Source organism: Aquarana catesbeiana, linkage group LG01 (genome assembly GCF_042186555.1).
Source record: "Aquarana catesbeiana isolate 2022-GZ linkage group LG01, ASM4218655v1, whole genome shotgun sequence".
Lineage (NCBI taxonomy): Eukaryota > Metazoa > Chordata > Amphibia > Anura > Ranidae > Aquarana > Aquarana catesbeiana.
This window is the reverse complement of record NC_133324.1, coordinates 855,064,631-855,092,163: the sequence shown is the minus strand read 5'-3', so window position 1 is coordinate 855,092,163 and position 27,533 is coordinate 855,064,631. Positions and strand designations below refer to the sequence as shown.

The 27,533-nt window shown below is 44.7% G+C and overlaps 1 protein-coding gene across 1 annotated transcript in view; it reads left to right on the top strand.

The window, feature by feature from the left end:
• Window positions 1–7,456: 7,456 nt before the first annotated feature.
• Window positions 7,457–27,533, top strand: part of STIM2 (stromal interaction molecule 2) — a 162,846-nt gene continuing 142,769 nt past the window's right edge. Inside the window, exon 1 of the mRNA XM_073609071.1 lies at window positions 7,457–7,843. Within this exon, the coding sequence (XP_073465172.1) occupies window positions 7,618–7,843 (226 nt within the window). The 5' untranslated portion in view covers window positions 7,457–7,617. The remainder of the gene's footprint in view (window positions 7,844–27,533) is intronic.

Genomic DNA, 27,533 nt, shown 5'->3' with positions numbered 1-27,533 from the left:
GGACACCGGGAGTAGACGCCGGAGAGACCCCCGAAGTCGGAAGGAGACCCCGGAGCTGCCTAATAAATTACTTTAAAAACCTGTGTACTGTTTTTTCATTGACACTTTTTCCCTAGGTGAATGGGTAGGGGTACAATGTACCCCATACTCATTCACAAAGGGTGGGGGGCTGGGATCTGGGTGCCCCCTTATTAAAGGGGGCTCCCGGATTCCGATAAGCCCCCCGCCTGCAGACCCCGACAACCAACGGCCAGGGTTGTCGGGAAGAGGCCCTTGTCCTCATCAACATGGGGACAAGGTGCTTTGGGGTGGGGGGCCGCAGGGCGCCCCCCTGCCCCACAGCACCCACCCCTCCATGTTGAGGGCATGCGGCCTGGTACGGTTCAGGAGGGGGGGCGCTCGCTCGTCCCCACCCCCATTCCTGACCGGCCAGGCTGTGTGCTCGGATGAGGGTCTGGTATGGATTTTGGGGGACCCCCACGCCTCCTCGGCGTAGGGGGGTTCCCCTTACAATCCATACCAGACCTAAGGGCTTGGTATGCCCCTGGGGGGGAACCCACGCCGTTTTTTTCATTTAAAACTTGGCGCGGCGTTCCCCCTCATGTGTCATCTCAGACAGCTGTCAGCACCGCCTATCACTCATCGCGAAAGGAAAAAAAAGTTTTCCTTTCCCGATCAGCGCGACATGCACAGTACCCTGTCGCCGAGAAACACAATCTCGCGGTCAGGTACTGTACATGGTGTGAGGCTTGTGCTTACAAAGTAGTGCTGAAATCGTGTCTATATTATTGAGGTACGATTTGCATGCTACTTGAGGGTTTAACATTGAGGTCTATGGAGTACAAATCGTATGGAAGTTGGACCAAAGTAGTGCAGGGACTACTTTGAAGTCGGCACGACTTAAAGTCGTGCCAATATGAATGGTAGTCATTGAAAATCATGGAGAATGACTTGTCATACGATTTTGCAGTACAAAATCGTGGGACAAGTCGTATAAGTGTGAAAGAGGCCTAAGGGAGAGTTATAACCCCTGATAGCTTTTTTTTTGCTATCTGTGTCCCATTGGGGAGATTTCCCTTCACTTCATGTCCCATAGCCAAAAAAAGTGTGAGAGAATCCCTCCAAAGTGAGGGAATCCCAGGGTGTCACGAGAACTAGTTTCCCAATTGAAAGATTTACCTCTGTGGCTAGCAGACGTGTGTTTTGTCATGCGATAAACCTGCCAAAATTTGCGGTACACATACGCTTGAGGCTCACTGCCCAAAAGAGGTGCAAGAGCTACTTTAGCGCATTTGTTTCGTGTAAGGCAGCCCGTTTAAGTGGACGGGCTGCCCTCTGCTGTTGCGCCAAAAAAGCATTGAGAAAATGCGCATTTAGTGTGACGTGCAGGTCTCAGTGTGGCAGTAAGAGGGTTGAGACAAACTATTTAACACCGACAGGGGTGCTTACAAAGATCAGCTTATATTTATTTATGTAAAAACTTTTAACCCAAAAGGAAATAAAACTGCTGTAACTGCTTATAAATTGTTATCTGGAGTTCAGCTTAAACTGACACTAACCTCTCCCCATACTGACAATGCTGTTGTCTAAAGGTGTCTGTGTTGCTCTTCCATCAAGAGCGGGGACACCCTAATGCCTGGTACACACAATGAAATCATAGAACTGAATGACCGTCCGTTTTTTTTTTGCATGCTAATCTCATATCGAAAATAAGGAGTGCTAAAGTTATGAAATTTCTCATACTACAGAATAAAAATTTGGAAGTGATGTAATGTGTTGTAGTGTACTTGTATTGTATTTTCGAACGACAATGGTACTGATTACCACTTCAGCTCCGGAAGATTTACTCCTTTCATAACCAGGCCATTTTTTACGATATGGCACTGCGCTAATTTAACTGACAATTGCGCGGTAGTATGACGCTGTACCCAAAAAAAATTGATGTCCTTCTTTCCCACAAATAGAGCTTTCTTTTGGTGGTATTTGATCACCTCTACAGTTTTTATTTGTTGCGCTATAAACAAAAGAAGACCAACAATTTTGAATAAAAAACCCAATATTTTTTACTTTCTGCTTTAAAACACATCCAATAAATAAATGTAAAAAATCTAATTTCTTCATCAATTTAGGCCAAAATCTATTCTGCTACATATTTTTGGGAAAAAAATATTGATTGGTTTGTGCAAACTATGATGTTTACAAACTATGGGATTCATTTATGGCATTTTTATTAAAAAAAAAATAATTTTTTTTTTACTAGTAATGGTGGCGATTAGCGACTTATAGCGGGACTGTGATATTATGGCAGACAAATCAGACACCGAACTGACAAATATGCACTATCACTGTACTAATGACACTGGCAGGGAAATGTTTAACACCTAGGGCGACCAAGGGGTTAAATGTATGGCCAACGTGTTACTGTGTGCTGTTTTTACTGCTTTGGGCAAAGAAAAAAAACAGCACATTGCTGCTGTCAGAAGAGAGCCCTGTGTTTGTTTACCTTCACAGGGCTCTCTTCGGTAATGTATGGAGCCAATCGCCAGGTGCCAGCGACCAATCAGCACAGCCGGGGTGGCGGGGGGCGTGCTCTCTACCCCGGCGCGTGGATCACGTACTAGGTACATGATCCGGCGCAGAGCAGCTGCCCTGCCGCAGTATATGTGTGGTAGGCAGGCGTAAAGCGGTTAAACGAAAATCGTACGATCTGGTATCGTACGGGAAAAAATTTCTTGTCTTGAATTTTTGTCCCATCGGATAATATCGGATGAACCGTCGTGATTGGCTCTCGTAAGCTCTGTACTAACGATCCGATTATCGTCCGATCGCTTCAAAAGCAGTATTTCTCGTATGATTTTCTGATCGAGTGTACGGGCCTTAAAGTGATTGTAAGGGTTTTTTTTAAATAACAAACATGTCATACTTACCTCCACTGTGCAGCTCGTTTTGCAAAAAGTGGCCCCGAACCTCGTCTTCTGGGGTCCCCTGGCGGCTCTCGCGGCTCCTCCCACATCAGATAACCCCCTAGGAGAAGCACTCTCCCAAGGGGGTTTTCCTGCGGATGCACTCCCGAGTCCATCATTCGGCATCCATAGAGGCCGAATGCAGGACTCGTCCTCGCCCCCCCGGCGCCCACGTCATTGGATTTTATTGACAGCAGCAGGAGCCAAAGGCTGTGCTGCTATCAATCTATCCAATCAAGAGCCGAGAACCCCAGGCAGAGAGACAGCGTGTCCCCGTGGGTCAAGTTCCAGGGCTCAGGTAAGTAAAACGGTGGGGCTGGGGGGCCTGTCACTGACAGGTTTTATTTCACCTTAATGCATAGGATTCATTAAGGTGAAAAGACACAAGGGTTTACAACCCCTTTAAGGCTGCATTCAGCCTACGCATTTCCTAAATACGTGACAAAACAATTGCTGAACATTTTGGAAACATGCTGTGATCGTTAGTAAATAAATAAATGTACCACTATGTGTACAATTATAAATATAAAGTGCAAATCTCTAAAATAAATAAATCCTACATATAAATGAATAGTCCATAATTTGAAAAAATGAAGAAATAAAACATGAAAAACTCTTCTTGTGATCAGTGTATCCATACAATTTCACCATGGCTCTTTTCTTAATCCAGAGTAGCACCGTAGATCTACTGAGGAAGGCCTGTGATTGGCTGATACGCGTCTAGAAGGGAGGAGCTGATAGTCATGTCCAGCCAGACACTGTGTATGTGGACACGGCGGTGCTACTCTGGAGGTTTTTATGTGATTTTAAAGTTTTTATATTGTAAGTGCAACTTGTCGGTTTGGGGGCTTTGAATAAATTTGTATACGGAGAACACTATGGTCTCTATACTTATTATTTACATGTCCTGAACTCATGGAATCTTGAGCCAAGCTGGGAGATGATCTGCTTCTTTGGATATTAATGAGCTGAGTTACCATTAAGAAAAGAGCCATCTGGATTACCCACCATTGATTGGGAAGAGGAAGTGAGAGCAAAGAGCTTGTGGGGAGATCCGCATATGAGTTTTGACTTGAATCTGGGAGGTGAGCGCGCATTTTTACTGGTGGTGGTGTGCACTCCTTTTGAGGACGAACAATCACTGTGGTGGAATTGTGTGGATACACTGATCACAAGAAGAGTTTTTCATGTTGTATTTCTTCATTTTTTCATTTTATGGACTATTCATTTATATGTAGGATTTATTTATTTTAGAGATTTGCACTTTATATTTATAATTTTACACATAGCGCTACATTTATTTATTTACTATCCATTTTGAAATTGGTGTGGTGTACCACTTGGAATGTTTAACAGCTGTGCACATTTATTATTAGGTTATCTTATTTAAACATCACAATATTTTTTACTTGTGGCGCTGATTATTTCATCTTATAATATGCCACGCTACAAAAATGCCAAAACGTGCACTGAAAAAATGCCCGATGCTCCAGGAACTAAAAGGTTCTGGAACCACTAAAGGGCATTGGTTGAGCGTGGGACAGACCATTCAAGTAAATGGGATGCTCTAGGAGCGACGTGCTTGTACGTGTGAAACATGCACAAAAGATGGCAAGGGAGAATGTTCCCGCTAAACTTGGGTGTGAATGGGGCCTTATACAGGAAGTGTTTTACTGGCCAAATCACCAGCAAGGGAAAAAGAAAAAAGAAATAAAGTAAAAATAAAGGAAAATAAAAGGAAAAAGTAATGTAGTGCTAGCCCCGCAGGAGCCGCTGGTTACTGGTTCCCCCTATTCCTGCACAGCCAGGCAACACACACTTCCAACTTGCATTCAGACACAAGAAATCAGTCCATGGGCTTGTTTTTGTTGTTTTATTGGGGAAAAGAACAAACTTCCTTCTCTCTGCACAAAACTGAAGATCCTGGACTATACTTCCTCCAGAGTCCCTATGGATCAGTGGCAAGATCCTTTATGGACCAGGAGCTCTCGGTCCCTTTTAAAAAATTAGCACAAAGCTGCAAACTATATGCAGAAGTATCTCGCTTTCTCTGTAGAACGTCACCCAGTTCTGACACTTGCAGAATACTACCAGCCCACCTGGCTGCTGTAAAGAGCTCCCCTGGACAAGGGATCAGGATTTAGCACAACACTGTCCTTGGAAAGTATGCATTGTCTGGCAGTCTTTCCAATTGTATGCCCCTGGGTGAACAAGCGCTGTTCTTTTCGTGTGAAACGCGTCAACTGATCATCATTGCAATTTTGTCTGGCTCATGACAATAAAGAAATTTCTACAGCATCTTTTGGATTCAAGGATTCGATCTTTTCTTCTCTTCTTGATAATGCCCCCGGGTGTGCTGAGGTATTCACACTGTCCTTTGCTCCCCGCTGCACTGGGCAAGATTCCTGTTTAGGCCTTCAACTGATCAGATCTTCCCATTCCAGCCTGGATGTCCAAAGGTAAAGGAGGATCCTCTCCTTCCTTTCCTCAGCTCCTGCCTGGAGGCAGAGCCCCCGACCCAGGCTCCCCTCCCAGGCCACACGACACCAACCTCAGCACTCCATCTTCCACCTCACTCCCCTGCTGGCCAGGCTCCAACATATTTAACCACTTCAGTACTGGGCACTTTCACCCCCTTCCTGCTCAGGATCATTTTCAGCTCTCAGCGCTGTTGCGCTTTGAAGGACAATTGCGCGGTCATGCAACATTGTACCCAAACTACATTTTTATCATTTTGTTCAAACACTTTCTTTTGGTGGTATTTGATCATCACTGGGTTTTTTATTTTTTGTTAAACAAATAAAAAAAGATCAAAAATTTTGAAAACGTTTTTCTTCATTTCTGTTATACAATTTTGTAAATAAGTAAGTTTTCTCCTTCACTGATGGGCACTGATGAGGCAGCACTAATGAGGAGGCACTAATATGCAGCACTGATGGGCACTGGTATGCAGCAGTGATGGGTAATGATGGGCACTAATAGGCAGCACTGATGAGGAGGCACTGACAGGCATTACTAATGGGCACTGATTGGCATCCCTGGTGGGCACCGCTGATGGGGCTGCACTGATTATCAATGCGCTGATTATCAGTGCAGACTACCCATCAGGAGAGCCGCTTATTGGCTCTCCTCTACTCACACCGTTAGTGTTAATAGAGCAAAGCCAATAACCGGCGCTTCCTGCTTATGCTGTGATCATCTGTGATTGGACACAGCTGATCACATGGGAAAGAGCCTACGTCATAGGCTCTTTACCAAGATCGGAGGTGCAGTGTATCAGAGCGACACACCGCACTACCGATCGCCGTGGTGCGCGCCCCAGGGGGCACGCACGAGCGGCTTTTCCTGCTGGACCTCATATGACACCCAGTCAGGATAATGGAACCACCGCTGCCCGTCATTCTGCTAAAGGCGGGGCGGGATGTAGTTAAGGGCTGACCTAGCCACTCAGGCCCTTCTTCCTGGGGATTGGCCAAGTTCCCTTAAATATGCAGATCAGAACCTCCTGGCCTCCGCCCACTAACTTCTAGAAGTTTTCCCAGCTACTAGATATAGGGGGGAGCCATCCAGCCTGACCTGCTGTAACCCTGACCCAATTTCTGACTCGCAAAACTTACCATGAGTCATAAACTTAAATTTGCCTGAACACTAGAGGGTGGTACATAAAGGGGATAAAAAAGAAAACTAAAGCAGTCACCACATCCTAGTGTGCATTCACACCTGAGCTTTCTGGGAACGCAGGCAGAAATACAAGAAAAACCCCAGCAAAATGCGCATTGCACTTTGCAGCGCCATTATTTCTTAATGGCACCCTGAATGCAGGTAGAAGTTGAAACATTTGAAACGCATAAAAAACTGTCATCGCACACAGTACCTGTCTCACTGCCAAAACAAAGGTACACAAGCTACTTTGATGCGTTTGTTGCTCGTAGGGCCGCCCATTGACGCGTATGCGCAGCTCTATGCTCAGCAGACGTGTCAAAATATTCGTAAAAAGAGTGACGCGTCACTTTGCGGAAGAGGGAACGCAGCTTTAGGATTGGTCAGTTATAATATGTGACATTTCTATCTATAGTAGCGTTGCCACTTCATCCCTTTAAAACCGAACACATATTAATTACACTGATTCTGTGGCTGATTAAGGTGGTAATTCTACTCATTTTAAAAGGATGAGGTGGCAACCCTAATCTATAACAGAGCCTCAGATAGGATAAGTGTCTCCTATAGTCATCGCTGATCACACAGGGAATAGCATGACAATCAGTTTCATCCTGATCTATGACTTCATCCTACCCTGTGACATCATCCCAGTGACACACCCCTCCATTCCTCCACACACCTACACATATTACTACATACCTTATCCCCGCCCCCTTCCCCCCTGTTCATTCCGCCCACCTGTAATCCGACCGAGCCCATAGAGCCGCCTCAGCCCCTCCCACTCCCTTCAATCAGATGGCTCGGGGTGTCCGCCCTGGCTCCGCCCCCTTGCTGCAGTGGGTCACCGCCTGCTGACGTGTGCGCGTGCGCGGGGAGGAAAGCCGGCTGTGCGCGCGGCGGCGGCCGGTGTGTGTGGAGAGTGTCGAAGCGCGCGCTGTGTATACAGGAGGAGACCCCCCCCCCCTCAGCCCCCCTACCGGAACCCCGACATGTGATGAGCCGAGCCCCGGCACCTCGGGCAGACATGAACGGCCGGGATGTGGTGGCCAGGAGGGACGGAGAGGAGCGGAGGACGGTGGCCGGGGGTTGGAGGCAGTGCCCCGGTGTGTTCCTGGCGCTGCTTCTCGCTGCCCTGCTGCTGCTTCCCCCGGCCTCAGCGTGTACGGTGTGTCAGGCGGAGGGTCCCCGGAGGAGGCGGGATTCCCCGGATCTGCTGGCAGGTAAGACGGAGAGGATGGAGGAGGGGATCTCTGTTATCCTCCGAGCCGGGAGGACCACCATCACTGCATTAGGGCGGCCCGGGGGCCACAGGCGGCCCTTTCTTACATCTTGTGTGGCCCTCAGGGACCCCTTTACTGAGGTCAGTGAGGGAAGAGAATAGGTGACTGTGCCCTGCTGTACCGACCATTCATGTCCTATTGTGGGGGCAATCATCCCCAGCTGTCTCCTGTAATGTCCTCATGACTGGCCCCTGGAGCGGGGCCCCAATCCTATTCTTTATTACCGTCTCCTGTATGATGAGCCAAGTCTCCGACTATCTCCTTGTATCGCGACCGCGGTCTCCGACTATCTCCTTGTATCGTGACCGCGGTCTCCGACTATCTCCTTGTATCGTGACCGCGGTCTCCGACTATCTCCTTGTATCGCGACCGCGGTCTCCGACTATCTCCTTGTATCGCGACCGCGGTCTCCGACTATCTCCTTGTATCGCGACCGCGGTCTCCGACTATCTCCTTGTATCGCGACCGCGGTCTCCGACTATCTCCTTGTGTCGCGACCGCGGTCTCCGACTATCTCCTTGTGTCGCGACCGCGGTCTCCGACCATCTCCTTGTGTCGCGACCGCGGTCTCCGACCATCTCCTTGTGTCGCGACCGCGGTCTCCGACCATCTCCTTGTGTCGCGACCGCGGTCTCCGACCATCTCCTTGTGTCGCGACCGCGGTCTCCGACCATCTCCTTGTGTCGCGACCGCGGTCTCCGACCATCTCCTTGTGTCGCGACCGCGGTCTCCGACCATCTCCTTGTGTCGCGACCGCGGTCTCCGACCATCTCCTTGTGTCGCGACCGCGGTCTCCGACCATCTCCTTGTGTCGCGACCGCGGTCTCCGACCATCTCCTTGTGTCGCGACCGCGGTCTCCGACCATCTCCTTGTGTCGCGACCGCGGTCTCCGACCATCTCCTTGTGTCTCGTGACCATCATTTCTGACCCCCTCTTGACACATGTATGAATGTTATGTGTGGCCCTTTGGTGATGTCAAGGGCTGCATTTAAGGCCCTTTATATCAAGACGGTTTACCACCTTTGATGTAGATGTAAAGCAGCTTGTATAGTGTATGGTCAGGTTAAAAGCTACCTTTTCATCTATTGTTGGGCGTAGTAGTTGAGTGTATGGTGCAAGTCTGGTCAGTTGGTTGTAATGCTTCCTGACTAAACCATAAAGCAAACATTTTGGAAGGTCTGTGTCTGATCAGCAGCCAGGGCTTTGACACTGTAGATGAGGGAAACCCCTTGTCAGGTTGGGGTGTCCTCTGATCCTTTTTGGATTTAGAGATCTTTGGCCACATGGAAGTGCCTCAGTCACTGCTTTGAACCTGGAACAGATATGAGCCCAACAAAGCACCTGTGTCCCAAATCCTGGGTTCTCTGGTGAGTCCTAATGCCAGGGGCCTCTTAAATGTTCCTGTTGACCTCCAGTATTAATGGACAGCCTCACAAGCCACTTGGGGAATGTCAAGTGCACACAATTTTGCTTGTTCTACCACCCAGGGATTTGGGTCCCTCAGGTGCTGCTACAAGATTGGAGCCTGACAAATCGGATGACCAAAGATCTTTGGATTCAGAATTTTTATAAATATTTATTATTGATACTTGTATAGTGCTGTCAATTTATGCAGCACTTTACATATATGCTGTACATTCACATCAGTCCCTGCCCTCAAGGAACTTACAATCTAAGATCTAACTCACATTTATACATACACATACTAGGGCCAGTTTAGACAGGAGCCAAATAACCTACCGGCAGGTCTTCAAAGTGTGGGAGGAAACCTGCACAGGGAGAAAATGCAACCGCCAAGCAAGTAGTGCTGTGGTTGGGATTGGAATTGATGACCCTAGAGCTACTATCAATAGACTTTTGTCCCACTGATTGTAGCCTAATATCTGACTAATGTTTAGTATTTCTGAGGGCCCTTTAGTAGTAGTTGGCTGATTGTCAATAATACATGGAAAGTCGTCATAGACTAGAGATGATGACGAGCTTCTATTTTGTCAATGATCCCCTGGGCCTTGGACAGCTGCTCAGTCTTAGCCAATTCCTGCTGAAATGCGTCACATAGGTGGCCTTGCAAACACCACCCGGCCCCAACAGAAAGTTGATGTAAAATGAAAGCTGGCCATACTCCAATAGAACCTTGTTCAAAAATTTTCATGTTCATGTTTGTTCAATTTTCTGATTGTTAGGTCCCTTTCAGGCAGAGTGGACTCCGTCAAGTGGATCCGCCTGCTCAGCGGGTAATCTGTTCGCTGATCCCTGCTTATCAGGCGGATGACAGATCCACATCCTCTGCGCTATGCAGCCTGCTCTTCTCTATGGGGTTGTCGGATGGGAACAGACCGCCTGTGGATTTCCATCTGACTCATCCAATCTGCTAGACTCCCCATCTGTCTTTTTGGTGGCCCGGAGTGGATGTCGGAGGGTCTCAGCAGACATGTGTCCGCTGACATTTTCTTCTCCACAAAGAGCTATGGATGGTCCGTTCGGGTCCACCTGAAAAAATGACAGGGGGATCCAATTGGTCCATCAGTGTGAAAGGGGCCTTAGTCAGGTCAAATCGATGTTCGTTTTTGACCACAGTAGTGAGAAGATGCGAAGGTGCAGGAAGGATGTTTTTTTTGCAAATGAATTTCCAGCAGTGTGTGGTTTTCGTTTGGTAAAGTCCATTCTTTCCAAAATTGAATGTTAAAAGCAGAATTTTAAAATTATTTTTAAACCACATTTGTCGAGTTGTTGAGTGTAGTGTTATGATTTTTAGTATAAATGTTCTTGAATACAATGAAGATTCTCCATCCACGCTGTTAGTGTGGATTGAGGAATCTATTGATTTCTCCAGCTGTGTATGGCTGGCCTAACCTCAAACCTTAGGCTGACCATCTCCTTTACAGTGCAGTCATATTGGGTGACCCTTTGTGTGTGGCATGGTAGGAGGTGTGTAGCGTTCACCTCTGAGCTGTCTCTCGGTCTCAGCCAATGAAAAACTGCCAAATCAAAACACTTGTTATACTGTTGCTTTGAAATGATGGATAAACCTTGGTTATGGATACAACTATTAAAAGAACTTTCCTCCCCCTGCTCCCCTTGAACACTTGTATAACCTGTGAAGTATGGATCCTCTGTGTTAGAATCCTAGGAACATTTTTTAGTAGTCAGACATTCCTATGCTGATAATAGATGATCTTCTAATCAATTAAGGTCTCTTGTCCTGCAATTTCAAATCATTGATGACTTTTTGTATAAGCCCCCCCCCCCCCCCCGGTACATTACATTGTGTCTATCCCTGCTTTGTAAGTGACTAGTAGATTGGTGGCCGGGGGACTGTATATGTTCATGTCTGATCACTTCTCTGCATAACTAATCCTTGTGGTTGGCAGACATTTTTATGTATGTAAAGGTGCTTTTTCTCTCAGTGGTGTTCTCTCTCTGTATTACTTCCCCAATGTTGGTGTCTTGTACAGAAGAAATACTTTGTTTTTTACAGCATCTTCCACAGTCTGGGCTAGCTGCTATCAATATGTAAAAGAAAACCTGTGAAGATATAATTTTTATCCCCACCCTCTGTATGCAACCAAAAAAACATGGCCTGTCCTCCCTTATTTTTACTAGTGGCTGACAGTTGGTCTCTATGTTTGGGTTGTTGTAATGGAATCTCCTGTAGATATCATATTTTAGTGTCCCACTCCTCTCCCATTTAGGACGATGAAACAATCTACGATTTGATGGTATTCTGCTGATGTTAAAAGAGAAGTGGATGTGAAGGGCTTGCTGCTGTTTTCACACGTTATGTAAGGTTTTGAAAAAAACGAATGTGTTGGGTCAATATTTGCTCATACTATACTAGATGCCTCTGAATGCTGCAAATGTTGCCAGCCACCTGCAAGAATTTTTACATTTTTTTTTTTTACCGCGTTTCCTTCTTTTGTGATTGGCGATTATAGAATGCATCGTGTTTACATCTTTGCATGTTGGAAGAATCCGGTCTGTAGGGGACTACCCCTCTCCTGCCTAGAAAGACCGCAAAGAGAAAATAAGCAGCATTGCGGTATTGAGGAAGCCAGGGGAGAAGTAGAGCACACGCTGAATAGGAGATTGTATACAAGGCAGGATTTATGACATTCCTCTGCTTTTCACAGAGGTGGCTACCTGTGATAGGACGGGAGAGCTGATGGGTTTGGTTGCTTGGTGCCTGCAGGAACACTGTAGTGATGCTTGGTATTCTCCTGCTCGCTCTGTGAACAGGATTCCTTCTTGTCAGGCAAACCCCTTTGTCATCTGTGTAATTCTCGCTTGTAATTGTCAGCATCCTCCTGGTGGAATGAGGAAGCGACTGGCGGAGCAACTTAAGCAAATGATTATGTTTCACAGTGAAAGTGCTGAGTATTTTCATTTAACTCTGTGAGTGCCGACAGCTCTATCATAAACAATTTTTTTTATTTTGATGTTAATTTATTATTTTGCCCACAAATGTGTATTTTTCTGAATACTCTTGATTATACCACTGTCAGGATAGATCTTTAGAAATGTAATCTCTTCTCTATATTTGACATGGATCATTTGCTTTATATTGGAGATTCCATGGTGAACCCAACCACACAGGTCAACACACAATATCTCAGGTCAACCGGAAACGCCAACAGCTGTGTAATGTTTGCAGTTTTTTCTTTATTTTTAAAGGGAACCTGAGAAGATTGTAATATAGAACTGCCATTGCTAACTATGAAAGTACAAGGTTTGTTGCTTTCCTCCAGATCATGGGGTCCAGAAAATGGAGCTTTCTGATTGGGGATTATCCCTGCTTTAGGTTTATCTTTTCTTATTTTTGTTTGATACATAAGGGCTTTGCCATCTTTCACTATGACTTTTTTCTTGTACGCACTGAGCTTCAGCACTTTATACAACTTGAAAGTGGAACTAAACTTTATCTGAGCACTGCAAACTGAAAAACGCCTTTTAATTGATTTTTATTATTCAAAGCAAACTCACCCACCCATCCACATCTGTTGTATTCTGTTGAGAAATCATTTTGAAAAATGGGTGTGCTTAGATGAGAAAACCCATCTTCCTCTCTTCCAGATGAAATAAAAAAAAAAAAAAAAATGTCCATGAAGACTCCTGGGATGTATGAAGATGTTTTGGGGGTAGGCCTGAAACCAGGAAGCGGTAATGGTTAAAAAAAAAAAAATCTGTTAATATAACCTATTTAGTTACTAATGATAGCGGCATAAGGATTAAAAAATAATAAAGTGGAACTATACAATAGCCTTGGCTCCAACATTGCTGCGTCCTTGGTCTCAGCCCTCGAAAGCGAGTGGAAAATGATTGCTGGCGAGTGTGGGGCTGCTTTGGAGGGGCGGCACCACTGGCAGGCGCGGTTAAATGGGAGCCGTTCTCACAGCCAGGGGAACAGAGGAGTGAAAGAGGCGAGCCGGCCGGATCAGAGAGGGGATTGCCTGCTGTAACAGCTTTTATTTGAATTGCCCGGTGTTCCCGGAGCTCACGTCACACAGTCCCACTTCCTGGCTCGGCGCCTTTGATAGTCAGAACACTGGTCCAATGCCAGAACATGTGACGTTATCAAAGGTGCTGTGCCAGGAGGCGGACTGTGTGATGGTGAGCTCCGGGAACACCGGGCAATTCAAATGAAAGCTGTTACAGCGGGCAATCCCCACTCTCTGATCCGGCCTGCACTGGTGAGGCTGCGCTGATGTGCGCTAATAAAGTTGTTGTTTTTGTAATTTAATTCTGCACAAAACATTTAAGTGTCATTTCATGAGATTTCTGAGGGCGTGTTTAGGGGCGGGGCATGGTAGGGGTTAGGTGGGGTAACTGGTAGCGAGTAACCCTTAAAGCGGTTGTATGCCCGCACATCTAAAAAAAATAAAAACTCTAAGGCAAAGGCATAATGAGCTAGTATGCACTGCATACTAGCTCATTATGAAATACTTACCTTAGATCAAAGCCCCTGTATCACAGCCTGGTCCACACCAAGGGAGTTGACATTTTGCCCTCAGCGTTTCTTCCGGGTTTGCGGCTTCGGCGCTGTGAGTGACCAGAGCCGTGATGACGTCACTCCCGCGCATGTGTGTGGGAGTCTTCTTCCTGGCAAGGTCTGGCAGCGTCTGCCGGACCTTCAGCCGAGCATTCAGAGCACATGCGCCGCTGACATGTCAGCGGCTGCATGCAAATGAATATCTCCTAAACTGTACAGGTTTAGGAGATATTAATTTTACCTACAGGTAAGGCATTCTCTTAATTTTACAGTAACCATGAGATAAAACGAAGTTCAGGAATTTTCCTTTATCCCATTGTTTTGCAAATCTATGTACACTGCAAACTATATGATTGAATCGGTTCTGATATCGCTGTTTTTTTTACCTGACAGCTTTATTATTCTAAATAGGAAACCTTCATTTTGTTTGCAAATATTAAAGATTCTAACTACCAGCAAGAATAAGTCCTTACATTTAAAGAGCACCTGTCATTTCAGATCCATCATGGCAGCGCATGATGGATCTGACCTCACCTGCTGACCTCTGACCTGCTGCCGCCACGTCCCTCACCTTGTGTCACTGCCACATCACCAGCCGTCCCATTAAAGTGAGAGGAGGAGCTGCTGCGGGACAGAGATGAACAGTTTCTCTTTAAAAATTATGGTTTAAATCAAGCCTTTTTACTAGTGATTTAAATCATTATTTAAATTGTGATTTAAATCAATTCCACCCTAGATGCATGCACTTGGATTTTCCGACAAGTGGTGCCATAGCAGGAGTTTTATCTGGCTACGCTTTTTAGTGTGGATGGAGGAATCTGTTCAATTTTTCATTCAGCCCCCAATACATAGTTTATAGGTTAAAAAAGACTTTTGTGCACCCAGCCTGTTTTTGTCAACTAAAGTGATGCAGATTTTAGGGGCCAGACAGACTAGTATTGCAGCCGTCAGGTTAGGGACATACAGGCGGCACCGTTGGGTACTGCAGACCTGTGCGATTACAGGTCACACCTGTAACTGACTTTCCCACGTTCCTGCTCTACATGTAAAAGAAAAAGGCAAAACTTTGTCTCTTGATCTTTCTTTCTTCATATGAAATAAAAGCAGGTAAGTGGGTCAGCAATGATCTGCAATGCACGGGTCATTTAAATGAACTCACTGCAAGTCTTAGCCCTCATTCCCATGAGACGAATCTGCTGCCACGGAGTCCACCTCTGTTCGCCAGCTCAGCGGGAGATTTCTCCGTTGATCTCCGCTGAGCCGACGGATGACAGGTCCCTCTCTGCTTACTGAGCGTGGAGGGACTTGTTGAGCACCGCTGGTTACTATGGAGAGATCGGATGAAAACGGACAGCATGTCCGTTTTCAAAAGAAACAAAAGTGTGGCGCTATATATCACATCCACAGCCGTGTGTATTACAATAAAGACATATAAAAATGGTGAATACTACCAAAAAATGTATGACCATAAAATGGATAGTGTCAAATAATTAATCAGTGTTGATCACATATAAACCACGATTGCCGCTATTTGATATTTGAGCTCTGTTTCGTTCTTCCAAAATGTGAGTCTGTTTCTTTATTATTTTAATAAACTAGTGTTTTAAAACATTATTACGCTATGTGAGTTTTGTTTGCTCCTTGCATGGCATATGAAACTACACGTTTGGCTTATGCTGGATTACCTATGGGAGAGGAAGCCGTGCGGACCCCCCCTTTTTCTTTCCACCATCTGTTGATGACATCTGACAAGACGCATTTCCCAGAACCAGTGGTTATTATACTTTTTTGACTTGTCTGGCGTACGTCATTTCAGGTCAATTTTTTCCGGTAAGCCTCCTCTACTCCTGGTGTTGGCCCCGGCACTGATGTACAATCTATGCACATTTGGTGCGACTAAAATTCTGTGAATACCATCTGGCCATGCATCACCCCCTTTGAACTCTGTTGATGTTTTCTTCACTATTTTTCTACACATTTTTTTATGGACTTTTAAAGTTTCATGTTTTTTATTTTTGGTGTCTGGCTCATGGAACCAGCATGGGTTTCTACTCATCACTGGCACATCTGATGATTAAGTATTATTGTGTATTTACTTTATATGTGATCAACACTGATTAATTATTTGACACTATCCATTTTATGGTCATACATTTTTTGGTAGTATTCACCATTTTTATATGTCTTTATTGTAATACACACGGCTGTGGATGTGATATATAGCACCACACTTTTTTGTTTCTTTTGTTTTTTTTCTGCCTTGAGTCTATAGGTGTGTTGGCTGCTTTTCACTTTCTTTCTAAACGTAGCGCTGTACTTAATTTTTATTTTAGCATGTCCGTTTTCGTCAGATCTCATCCGATCCGCCAGGGACAGATTTGAACGTAGGGCTATCCATCTGACTTTAGCGGATCGGACCGGGTTGGATGTCAGCAGACATGTCACCGCTGACATCCGTCGCTCCATAGACTAATATGAAGCGCCTGTTCAGGTCCGCCGACAAAACTGACAGGGGGACCTGAACGGCCTGACAGTGTGAAAGGGGCCTAAAGCAGTCGGCACTTTTAAAAGGGCTAACTTATGTTTATATTAATCTTGTGCGTCAAAGTGTTATTCTGTAGCATTGCATGCACAGCTTAGATTTTAGGTTAGGTCTGCATGGACACTTCCAATTTTATTTTTTCTACTGAGAAATGTAACTGTTGTCAGTCATCTCATTAGAAGCAATTTGATTTTAGTGTTCTTCAAATGAGGGGACTGCCAGTAAGTTATGAGCGTTCTCAGGAGAAAGAGATTATAATTGCCCTTGTGACCCAAGCTTTGAGCGTAGTGCAGAAGAGGATCCACCACCTGAGCTGTGGAAGTAATAATCTGCCAGCTGGCCAAGCAATGTAACACGTAGGTGGCTGTGGTTGGCTCATTGCTCAGTGTTCGGACAATCTCACTACACTGCCCTCAACCTCTTAGGAGTGAGCTTAGCAGATTTGCTCAATTTACTCCTATGTCTATATTAAGCAGATGTTGGTAATGGTCAGAACCGCCTGTCAGTTGCCTTTTTTTTCCGGCCAGGTGAATCCAGTGCTATATCCCATTGTTCAGTGCACAGTGTTTGAGATGGCTCAGTACTGTTGAAGCTCATCAAATTAGAAGTATCGTGTGCTGCAAATCTGAAACGGTGCCTAGAAGGCTGGCCTATAAAATCGCCAAGAGTTAGAAACGACTGAACGGATATTGCAAACACATAGAAGGTGATAATGAAGTGTTTCTTAACTTGTATGAGTTCGTCCAGCTCTAGGTGTCTAGGTCTTTTAGGCCCCCGTTCACATTTGAGCCTAGCAGAAATGTGCATTTCTAAGCAAGTTTCAGAAATGCTTTAAAGCTTCAGTAAACTGCCAGTGCCCTCTGCAGGTTTAAGTAATGTACTAGTATACACCGCATACTGGTACAGTATGACTTACCTGGACACAGAGCCCTCCATCGCAGTGATATCCCGGTGCCTTGGCGCTTCCTTCGGGTATGCGGACTCTGGCTGTATGAAAGACACAGGTATGCCGTCCCTTCGGAGCGCATGCATCGGTGACGTCACCTGCTGTATGCTGTGTGAATATCTCCTAAACAGTGCAAGTTTATGATGTTCCCTCTACCTACAGGTAAGCCTTATTATAGGCTTACCTGTAGGTACAAGTTAAAAAGTGGGCTTGGCTTCCACTTTAAAACATAGAATGTGTGTTTGCGTGCCATTCATTCTTAAAGTGGTTGTAAAGGCTCAAAGCTACGCATGAAGGTAAAAAAGCCTTAAGTGTCTGGCAGCTCCCTCTTCTACTTACCTGAGCCCCATCTTGATCCAGCGATGTGCCAGAGAGCATCGGCTCTCCTGGGTCTGTTCCTCATTGTCTAAGACAGCAGCGGGAGCCATTTTACTTTCTTCTTACTTTACTGTTACTTTCAATCACAGCCAGTGAGCCAATGAGGAGAGCGAGGGGGCGGGGCTGAGTCATGCTCAGTGTGTGGACACACAGAGCAGTGGTTCGGGAGCCCTCATTGCAAGCAGCATTTGACAGGAACAAGCGGTGCTGGTGGGGGACCCGAGAAGAGGAGGATCGGGGCTGCTCTGTGCAGAACCACTGGACAGAACAGGTAAGTATGACATGTTTATTTAGAAAAAAAAATCTGCTTTTAATGGCACCTAAAATCTATGCTGTATTATAGCAACGTGAGTGACACCACCCTTTTCAGAATCTACAAATCTTTGTGACACAGGTTGCCAGCTGCTTGGATTTCTAATGCACATCAACACGCTGGTGATAACCATCCTGAGCTCTCTTCTTCCTGTTAGGCTGCTTTAGTAAATGAAACCACTTGCAGGAATACGTCAATGAACAAAGGAAGGTTTTTATGTATTTGCCTGGAGTAGTTCTTGTTCTTTGGCTTTCTGGAGTTGTTGTTTCTGCAGGAAGAGGTGGGCATGTCCTGCCTTTCAGAGTCATGCTTTATTCTCTGGCTTGGACCTGTGACAAGATGCTGATGTTTCTTATATCATCCCATGTCTGGAGCCAAATGGGCAGGATTTCTGGAGAAACCGAGACTCAGCCAGATGTGAGAAAAAAACAAACTAAATCCTTTAACAAGAAGAACCATGTTCATAAACAATTACTAAGAAAGTGTTCGCTTTTTCTTTTTTTAATAAATGTTGATAGACATAGATTGGGATCAGGTATTTCAGGCTAAAGAGTTTTTTTTATTTTTTATCTTTCTTGTATTATTAATTCTGTTTGGTTTATGTGCTGTGATTCCAGCCTCAAATGTTACTTGTGTTTTGGTTGTTTGGTAGGATGTTCTGCTCTTCTTTTTTTTTTTTTATGGTTTTCCTGTTAAAGGAGGGGCCTTTTTGCTCTAACATTGCGCTTTCTGTTTCTGAATGGCTGGATGATGGTCAGATAACTGATGTATTTAAAGTCACTGTCACTTAAAAATAAAAAGTAGGAAGTGCCTGCACATACCTGCAGTAGCTTTTAGGTCCTATCCCTACCAGAATTTTGAACATTTCTAATTGGGCAAAGCTCTGACACTTGGTTGTGGTGAAACTTTCCGGCCTCCTTCTGCTTCTAAGCCATTCCTATTGGTCAGTGAGGTAGTCCATCGTAGTAATGGGCCCATGGGTATGTGTGGGCGGCACAGTGGTTAAAGTGGAGGGCCACCCTGAAAAAAAAAAAAATTTCACCAAAAATCCTAAAAAAAATGTAAAAAAAACATTTGAAAAAAAAAACATTTTTTTAAACCTACCTGAACCCTTGTTGCTAGGCAGTCTTCCTAATCTGCCTCTTCCTATTCCGCGGCGTGTTCTGCTCCTAGCTAAGTGGCCCCGTTGCCTTCTGGGAACTGTGTGTGTTCCCAGAAAACCATGGGGGCCATTCACAGATCGCTGCTCTGCTCGCGCAGTAGGAAACTGGCAGTGAAGCCGCAAGGCTCCACTGCCTGTTTCCCTTACTTAGGATGGCGGTGCCGGGACCCGAGAGACGGGTCGGCCTCGGGCGGCCGAAATCGCGGGCACCCAGGACAGGTAAGTACTTATTTAAAGTCAGCAGCTACAGTGTTTGTAGCTGCTGACTTTTACATTTTTTTTTTTCCCAGGGACGGAATCCCGCTTTAAGTGATTAACACTAACGCCTGGTTTCTTCCCACACTCCAAAGACATGCTGGTAGGTAATTGGCTCCTGCCCAAATTAGCACTAGAATGTGAGGGGCTTTAGATTGTAAGTTCCTTGAGAGCAGGGACTGTATGTGAATGTATAAAATATATGTAAAGTGCTGTGTAAATTGACGGCGCTATATAAGTACCTTAAATAAATGTGTGGTGTGGGAAGGTTCAGGCAAGCTTTGACGCTTCCAGGATATACGTTAAAGTGTTACTAAACCCAGGACCCTGCATTCACTATATCTGGTCTCCCACAGTACACAGAACATGGGAATGCAATTATTTTAGTAAATATAAACTACTAAATATCTTTTCTCATCAGCAGTTTATAGCAGTCTTATGATTTTTTTCAGTGTCTGGTTAAAGCATGTAGGATGAGTTTTCACTCTCCTCTAGCTATCCTATGAGGCTGCAGGACCCCTGACCCTCTGGACAGTGCTGATTGGCCCTATGCTGACCACATGCACTCTCCCAAGAAAAAAAAAATCTAGCAATGCACACCAAACTGAGCATGGCAGAGTGACTCCAAATGCTCTGTCTTATCAGGAGATGGATTGGGGACAGTGGAAGAAGGGGTGGATCAGAGAGCACAGGCTCAAACAGCCTTTTTTACCAGATGCAGAGGATTAACCCCTTTGGTTCCACAGTGAGTATTATATGCGTGCTCTACTGCATATACAGACTGGTTTTACTGTTGTAGGTTAAGTAACACTTTAATGGACAAATCACATTAAAGAACAATTCATGTGCATCAAGCTTTTGAATTGTGTGTGTGTAATTTACGGCGCATCTGGGGACAAATATACTGCAAATATACAGCTGAATTTGTAGTTCAAATGTAGACGCTTTCTTGAATGCTGATGCTTGAGTAACTGTGTGCTTCTCAGGGTAAATGGTATTCTAGCCTTTGACGATCAAAAATATGTCTGTACTAATAGACAAGGTCTTCTAATTTGAAAAAGTGGGAAAACCAATTTCCCTTGAAAATGAATTGGTAGGGGTCTCCCCTCTGCCATGCTGTAAATCTAGCCAAAACAGCTTCCAGGCTGAACAAGAGAACACGAATCGATTCACCCATCCACGCCAACAGCATGGGCAAAGGGATCTCCTGGCAGCTATTATATTCTGAAATCTGATAGGTTACTGTTTGGATGACAGTTTTGCACCCAGCTCTTTTAATATTTCAGTCGACTTTTGTTGAGCCGGGTGGTATCAACATGGAGAGATGCTCCTCAAATTTGGCTGATTCCTGCTGAATCAGACAAAATTCAAGTCATGTATGGCCGGTTTAACTTTAGTTGTATGGTTGGTGATTGTGTTCTGGCCTTGCTTTTAGTACTTATTGTAGAATGTATGTTGTAGAAAGGCTGCTGTTTTCAGAGTTTAAAGATGACGTAAATCCAGTACATCAGTGATAGTTTGTGTGAATTGATATTCTGTATTTTGTTTCAGGTAATTTGTCCTCACTGTATATAATATAGTCCCAAGGCCAGGTCCATGGTGGATTGATTTTTGGCGGCAGTTTTTTTTTTTTTTTTTTAAAGCTGAATAGGGATTTTACATCAAACTACAGTGCCACAAGTGCAAGCTAAGAGTTTGGCTTATGGCTGGGTCCTGGTCAAGTGAGCTTCAGTAGGCTAGTTTACCAAGTACTAGATGTATAGAATAATTCTGCGCTACCCTAAAAAGAAACACAGAAGCAGCCAACACGACCAGCAAAGTATAAGATTGCAAAACAACAAAAAAGTGTGGCGCTAAACAATGTCACATATAACTGTAAACCAGTCAATAAGGAATGAGAAGGATCAATTGTGTCTGCTATGAACAGGTAGTCCTCATGTGGACATTACAGATGGGTAGTCCTTAAGACAATATGTTGTAAACGAAATAAGGATTATATAGACATCTCGAATAAAAATCAGCTCACTACCACCGAGAGATGAAGAGGCTTACCAGATGAGATGGACCCAATGAGGCATACGCCGGATTGGGTCGGACAAGGCTTGGGTGGTGAGTGGCTGTGTATACTCCGAGAAGGATGTGATCTCGTGGATTTGCTGTATTCCTCCAGATAGCACCAGGAACTTGAGAGGTGTACGCAATCTCCCGGATGTGGGAGGTCATGTAGATCTTAAGGAGGTGGTGGGGTGTTCCGGTTTTCACAACCTAAGGTCCAGCCAGGAAGTAGAAGTTTTCCATACAACAAACTGGACACCGAGGGGTTCACCCACGGAACACCCCACCACCTCCTTAAGATCTACATGACCTCCCACATCCGGGAGATTGCGTACACCTCTCAAGTTCCTGGTGCTATCTGGAGGAATACAGCAAATCCACGAGATCACATCCTTCTCGGAGTATACACAGCCACTCACCACCCAAGCCTTGTCCGACCCAATCCGGCGTATGCCTCATTGGGTCCATCTCATCTGGTAAGCCTCTTCATCTCTCGGTGGTAGTGAGCTGATTTTTATTCGAGATGTCTATATAATCCTTCATTATTTCGTTTACAACATATTGTCATGAGGACTACCTGTTCATAGCAGACACAATTGATCCTTCTCATTCCTTATTGACTGGTTTACAGTTATATGTGACATTGTTTAGCGCCACACTTTTTTGTTGTTTTGAAGTTTACCAAGTAGAACGACATGCAAACTCTGCTAAATTCAAATTGTTAAACTATGTGATGGGAAGTGAAGTGGATCTGGCAATGTGTACTCATCTGATCAACCCCATGTTCCTTTGGAGGTACATGGTCGATGTCTGCAAAAAAACAGCTAAACAACCTGATTTTACTGCCTGAGTGATGAAGGCCTTCAAGTTAGTGTTTCTCAACCAGCATTCTATGGAACCTTAGGGTTCCTCCAGTGGTTGCTAGGAGTTCCTTGAGCTATGAGCAGTTTTCTTTCTCTCAGATAAGTTCCCACTGACATTTGATCTTTTTAGCTGTCTATAAGGGGCTAATTCTTCCCAATGACCCCAAGTGTAAGGAGAATTCTTCCCACTGAATATCATACTAATTAGAACTGCACGATTAATCGTCAAAAAAAAAAAAATCAGGATTCAACCCCCCTTACGATCTTAATCTGGCATTTCCATAATTCATTCATGTAACAAGTGCAGAGACGTTCTCTGCTCACTCAAAGCTGTGAAAAAACCCCAAAAAAACATTTGCTGGATGGTTGTTTATCAACATTGCTCAGCGCCAAGATAAAAGGAAACATTGTAACATTTAGTTTTTAGATCAAAGGGATGAACTTCGGTCTGCAAATGAGGGCAGTTTAACCACTCTGACCTCATACTATCTGCTCTGTCTCCTAATCCTGTGTGCCCCTGTGTGTGTATTTTATTTAAAAAAATGCTGATTATACTTAACTTCAGAGCGGCGCTCATGTGATCAACCGGCTCTCTCCTCTCCCTGTCTGACAGCTGCAGCGGGTGGGGCCGAGAGACCTCCGCTGATGTCAGCCGGGAGGGGAGGCAAGTCCGTCGGACAAAAGTCCACGCATGCTCGGAATCAAGTACGAGCCGAAGATATAACTAGCGTTCGTAATGGAGATACAGTGGAACCTCGGATTACGAGCATAATCCGTTCCAGGAGTATGCTCGTAATCCAAAGTACTCACATATCAAAGCGAGTTTTCCCATTGAAGTCAATGGAAACGAAAATACTTTGTTCCGCATTGACTTCAATGGGATGCAATACCGCATGCGGCCAGAGACGGGGGGCGCTGGGGAGCCTCAGAAATGGCCGAAAAAGGCCCGAGCACACTTCGGCTGACCTCGGCAAGAAAAACAGTCATTGCCTGCTGATCTCAGGTGGGTTATTTTTTTGCAGTGGGTTGACACTGGTGCTATGTGAGAACCCTGCGAATCCAGTGTGTGTTCTTGAATCGCACAGTGGTTCACACTGCCATATGCAAACCGCTGGGAGTGTCAATACAAAGTTAACGACACCCCCAGATCGGTTCGCATATCGCAGTGCGAACTGTCAGTTCAGACATGAATCGGATCGCATGGGTGTTAACACCTATGCGACCTGATTCTGGTGCGAACCAAGAAAAGGGTCCTGCACGACTTTGATCCGAATGCGATGCAAATTCAGCCGTACAATCTGTATGGCTGAATTTGCATCGCACAGACATCGCATGTGATTTGCGGTGCGAATCACATGCGATTTCGCACAGTGAACCGGGATTTACTCCTAAAGCAGGCCTCCAGGCAGATGGATTAATACACAGCTGAAAGCCTATCTACTGAAATTCCTCTACAAAAATGAACTTATTTATGCTCCTACTTTAATAGATGGAGGTCAACACAACTATTCAGAACCTGCAACCAAGAGTTTTATTTTCACATCCTCTCTACCAAACTGCTTATGGGCTAAAAATAGGCCTCATCAGACTGTTGAGATACTTCCTGTGTTCCGCTTACTGTCATTTAGACTGCCTCTTCCACAGTCTAATTTCTAAAGGCCCACTCACACAAGAGCAGTGAATGGCCTTTTCCACACTAGAACAACACCAGTCACCTTTAGGGCACATGGAAAATAATAATTGCATAATATGGCACCTCACTGGATGGCACTGCAGGTCGCTGTGTTGCCCTTGCTGTGCAGTGATCTGTTGTACCATCCAGTGATGTCGATGCATTGCTGTGAGCGGACATGAATGAAGTGTCACTTTGTGCACTTCACTTAAACCTTAGCAAAGAAAGGACCTGTGTGATGCAATAAAACGCACATCACACTTCCCCCTGCCACATGTCACTTCGGGCCAAAATGGACTTCTGCCCACATACTAAACCGCTCCACTTTAGTGTGGAGGGAAGTGTGAAGGGCCCTTATGTGCCAGGTATTGTGTGAAGCCAAAACATTCTTTGGGAAGGGTTTTGATGGTTGATCCCCCATTGGGGTGATTTCTCTTTACTTCCTGTCATGATGCATCAGACAGAAAGGTGAACCTCCCCAAAAAGTCTGACAGAAGTGTTCTATTGCCTTTTGTGATTCCTTTGAAGAAAAGAACCTTCCTTCCATTTTTGATTTTGACAAAACATAACTTGGGGAAATATGGCCAATGGGGAACACAGATGGCAAAAAATCTGACCGGTTCTTAGCTTTCCCCCGCTTCACTTTTAATGATTCCCCCCTACCTCCTGGGTGCAGCCCACCTATGGTAATACCCTTTTCCCTGACCCAGCAAGGTCCTTCATACTGTGCATGCATGACCTATTCCTTTCTATGAGTAGGCCTCATTCATGGGGACTGCTGGAGGCTGCCATGAGTACAACTTACCTATGGGAAGCCATGGGGCCCTGACACCCATGTACAGTATAAAGAGGAACCAGGTTGGACTTTGTCGGAGGAAAGATTCAATAACCTAAGAAATTTCTTTGTGACTGAATTTTCATATATTCTTATCAAAACAATGAGATTCTTAAGTAAATATTTACAATTTTCTGGACATCATAGTACTGTACTGTACTTTATTTAGACACGTTCATTAATGAGGACTGAATAAAGAACACGCGCTCTGTTTCTTCACATGCTATAAAAAGCTTTTTTGTTGGCAAATTTTAATAAGAAACATCAGTGTAATTGCTCGGGAACCTGTCAAGCAATGAGTGCAAGACGTGAGTATGTTTGGTTATATTCTGCAGTGCAATTCATTAAGTATTGACTTGTGATGAGTAAGCTGTGTGAGGGAATGCTTCCCATCTGTTTGTTCCATTAGGACTGACTCTATTGGCACAGCACGTTTCACAATATTTGATATCTTATCCCATTTGCTTGACTGCTAAAGCTAGTCTGCTATTAATATGAGAGCTAAGAGGCATTCTACTACTATTCATATAGGAAAATAGATTTTTATGCTATCTGTACCTAAATGTTTACCTTTTATAAATTGGGTTTCCCTTTCTTTAAAAAAAAAAAAAAAAAAAAAAAAAGCCTAAATGTCCGCTCATAAGCCCCTAGGGATTCACACTGGCGCAGCTTTGAAATCTCGCAACTTTAGCGCAATTTGTACATCTGATTTAGCTGCGGCTTGCAATTTCATTTAACAGAAGTCAATGCAAGTCGCAGTGAAATCGGAAAAAAGTACATCAGGAACCTTTTTAAAAGTCGCGGCTATTTGAAAGGTTCCATTGCCAGCAATGAGGTGCGTTTTAATCATGCGATTTGGAACGTTTACATCGTGTAAAAAATTGCACGGGTTTAGGCTGTTTCCTACTATAATAGACACGTTTGTGTATTGTGCTTGTTGCCATAGATTACAGGCTTTCCAGCTTTTTTCATTGGAGTAACCCACCAAAAGTGTATCCTGTTGAACTTTTTTCTTTTCTTAAAGGTGGCAATAGATTACTTCTTTTTTTTTTTTTTTTTTTTTTCCCAGCAGAGATCTCTGTGCATTAGGACAACATACCTAAGCAGTCCATTCAGCTTATATACAATCCAGCAGGCCCTTCCACTGTGGTGTTGATAGCTCTAAAGGAGATGGTGCAATTAGATTGAAACTTAGCAGCTAAACTGCAACTTTATATCTCTTTCCTCTTACAGAATGTTGTGCTCTGTCCTTAAACGGTAGTAAACCGCCAAACCAGGGGCCCCCTGCAGGTTTATTACATAATGTGCTAGTGTACACGGCATTCTAGAGCATGATGATAGACTTACCTGCAATTGGAGCCCTTCAGCACGGCACTGTCACAGCTCCCCCGGTGCTTCCATCTTTCAACTTCTCTCCTGGGTTCACAGGCTCCCACCATTTGAATGGCGGGGGCCTCAAAGACGTCACTCCTGCGCATGCGCGTGGGACTCCCAGCCTTGGCATGGAGCTCTGCATTCATACAGCATACTGTATGCCCTGCAATGCAGAGCATCACTCCGCATGCGTGGGTGAAGTCATCGGCTATTGCCGATGTGAATATCTCCTAAATGGAGCTAGTTTAGGAGATAATCATTGTACCTACAAGATGCCTGATTGTAAGCTTACCATTCGGTACAAGTTCAGAAAGACCCTTAACTACCGCTTTAAACCCTAAGGATGTTGTGGGTGTTTAATGTTCTTTTTTTAGGTTTTTTTCTTTTTACTGGGTGATTCAGCCAGTAACACACTTCCATAGATAGAGGTGGTTCCTCTATCTATGGAAAAGCAGCTTTTCCTGGGGGCACCTGTGCGGGCACGCTCCCAAGTCCTACTGCTGTATCTATTGACACACACAGCAGGACTTGGCCCGGATCCCGTGTCACTGGATTTGATTGACAGCAGTAGGAGCCAATGGCTCTTGCTGCTATCAATCTGTCCAATGATGAGAGAGACAGTGGCAGAAGTCACTGGACTCATGCCCATCGCTGGAACGTATCGGGCACAGGTAAGTAAAAGGGGGGCTCTGGGGGGCAGCTGCAGCGAAAAAGGTTTTTCACTTTAACGCATAGAATGCATTAAGGTGAAAGACCTTGAGACTGTACAACCCCTTTAAGCATGCAGAATATGCTGCAGATGTCTTACATATGGTGATTGAAATCTATGAGAGATGATGGGTAATTTTTGATATGGTAGTTTCTTGTATAACATGGATGAAAATCGCTTGTTAAAAGAGTTGTAAACCCTTGTTTTTTTACCTTAATACATTCTATGCTTTGGGGTGAAAAACCGGTGTCTCTGGTCCTGATTGGATAGCCATTGGCTCCTGCTGCTGTCAATCAAATCCAATGATGCGGGAGTGGGGCCGAGTCCTGCTGTCTGTATCAATGGAAGAGGAGGAGCCAGAAGCGCCGCTGAGAGACATCAAAAAGGAGGATCGGGGCCACTGTGTGCAAAACCCTTGCACAGAGCAGGTAAGTAAAACATTGTTTTTTTAAAAAAAACAAACCTTCACAATCCCTTTTATTTTTTTTTTTATTATTATTATTATTATATAGGATTTATATAGCGCCAACAGTTTACGC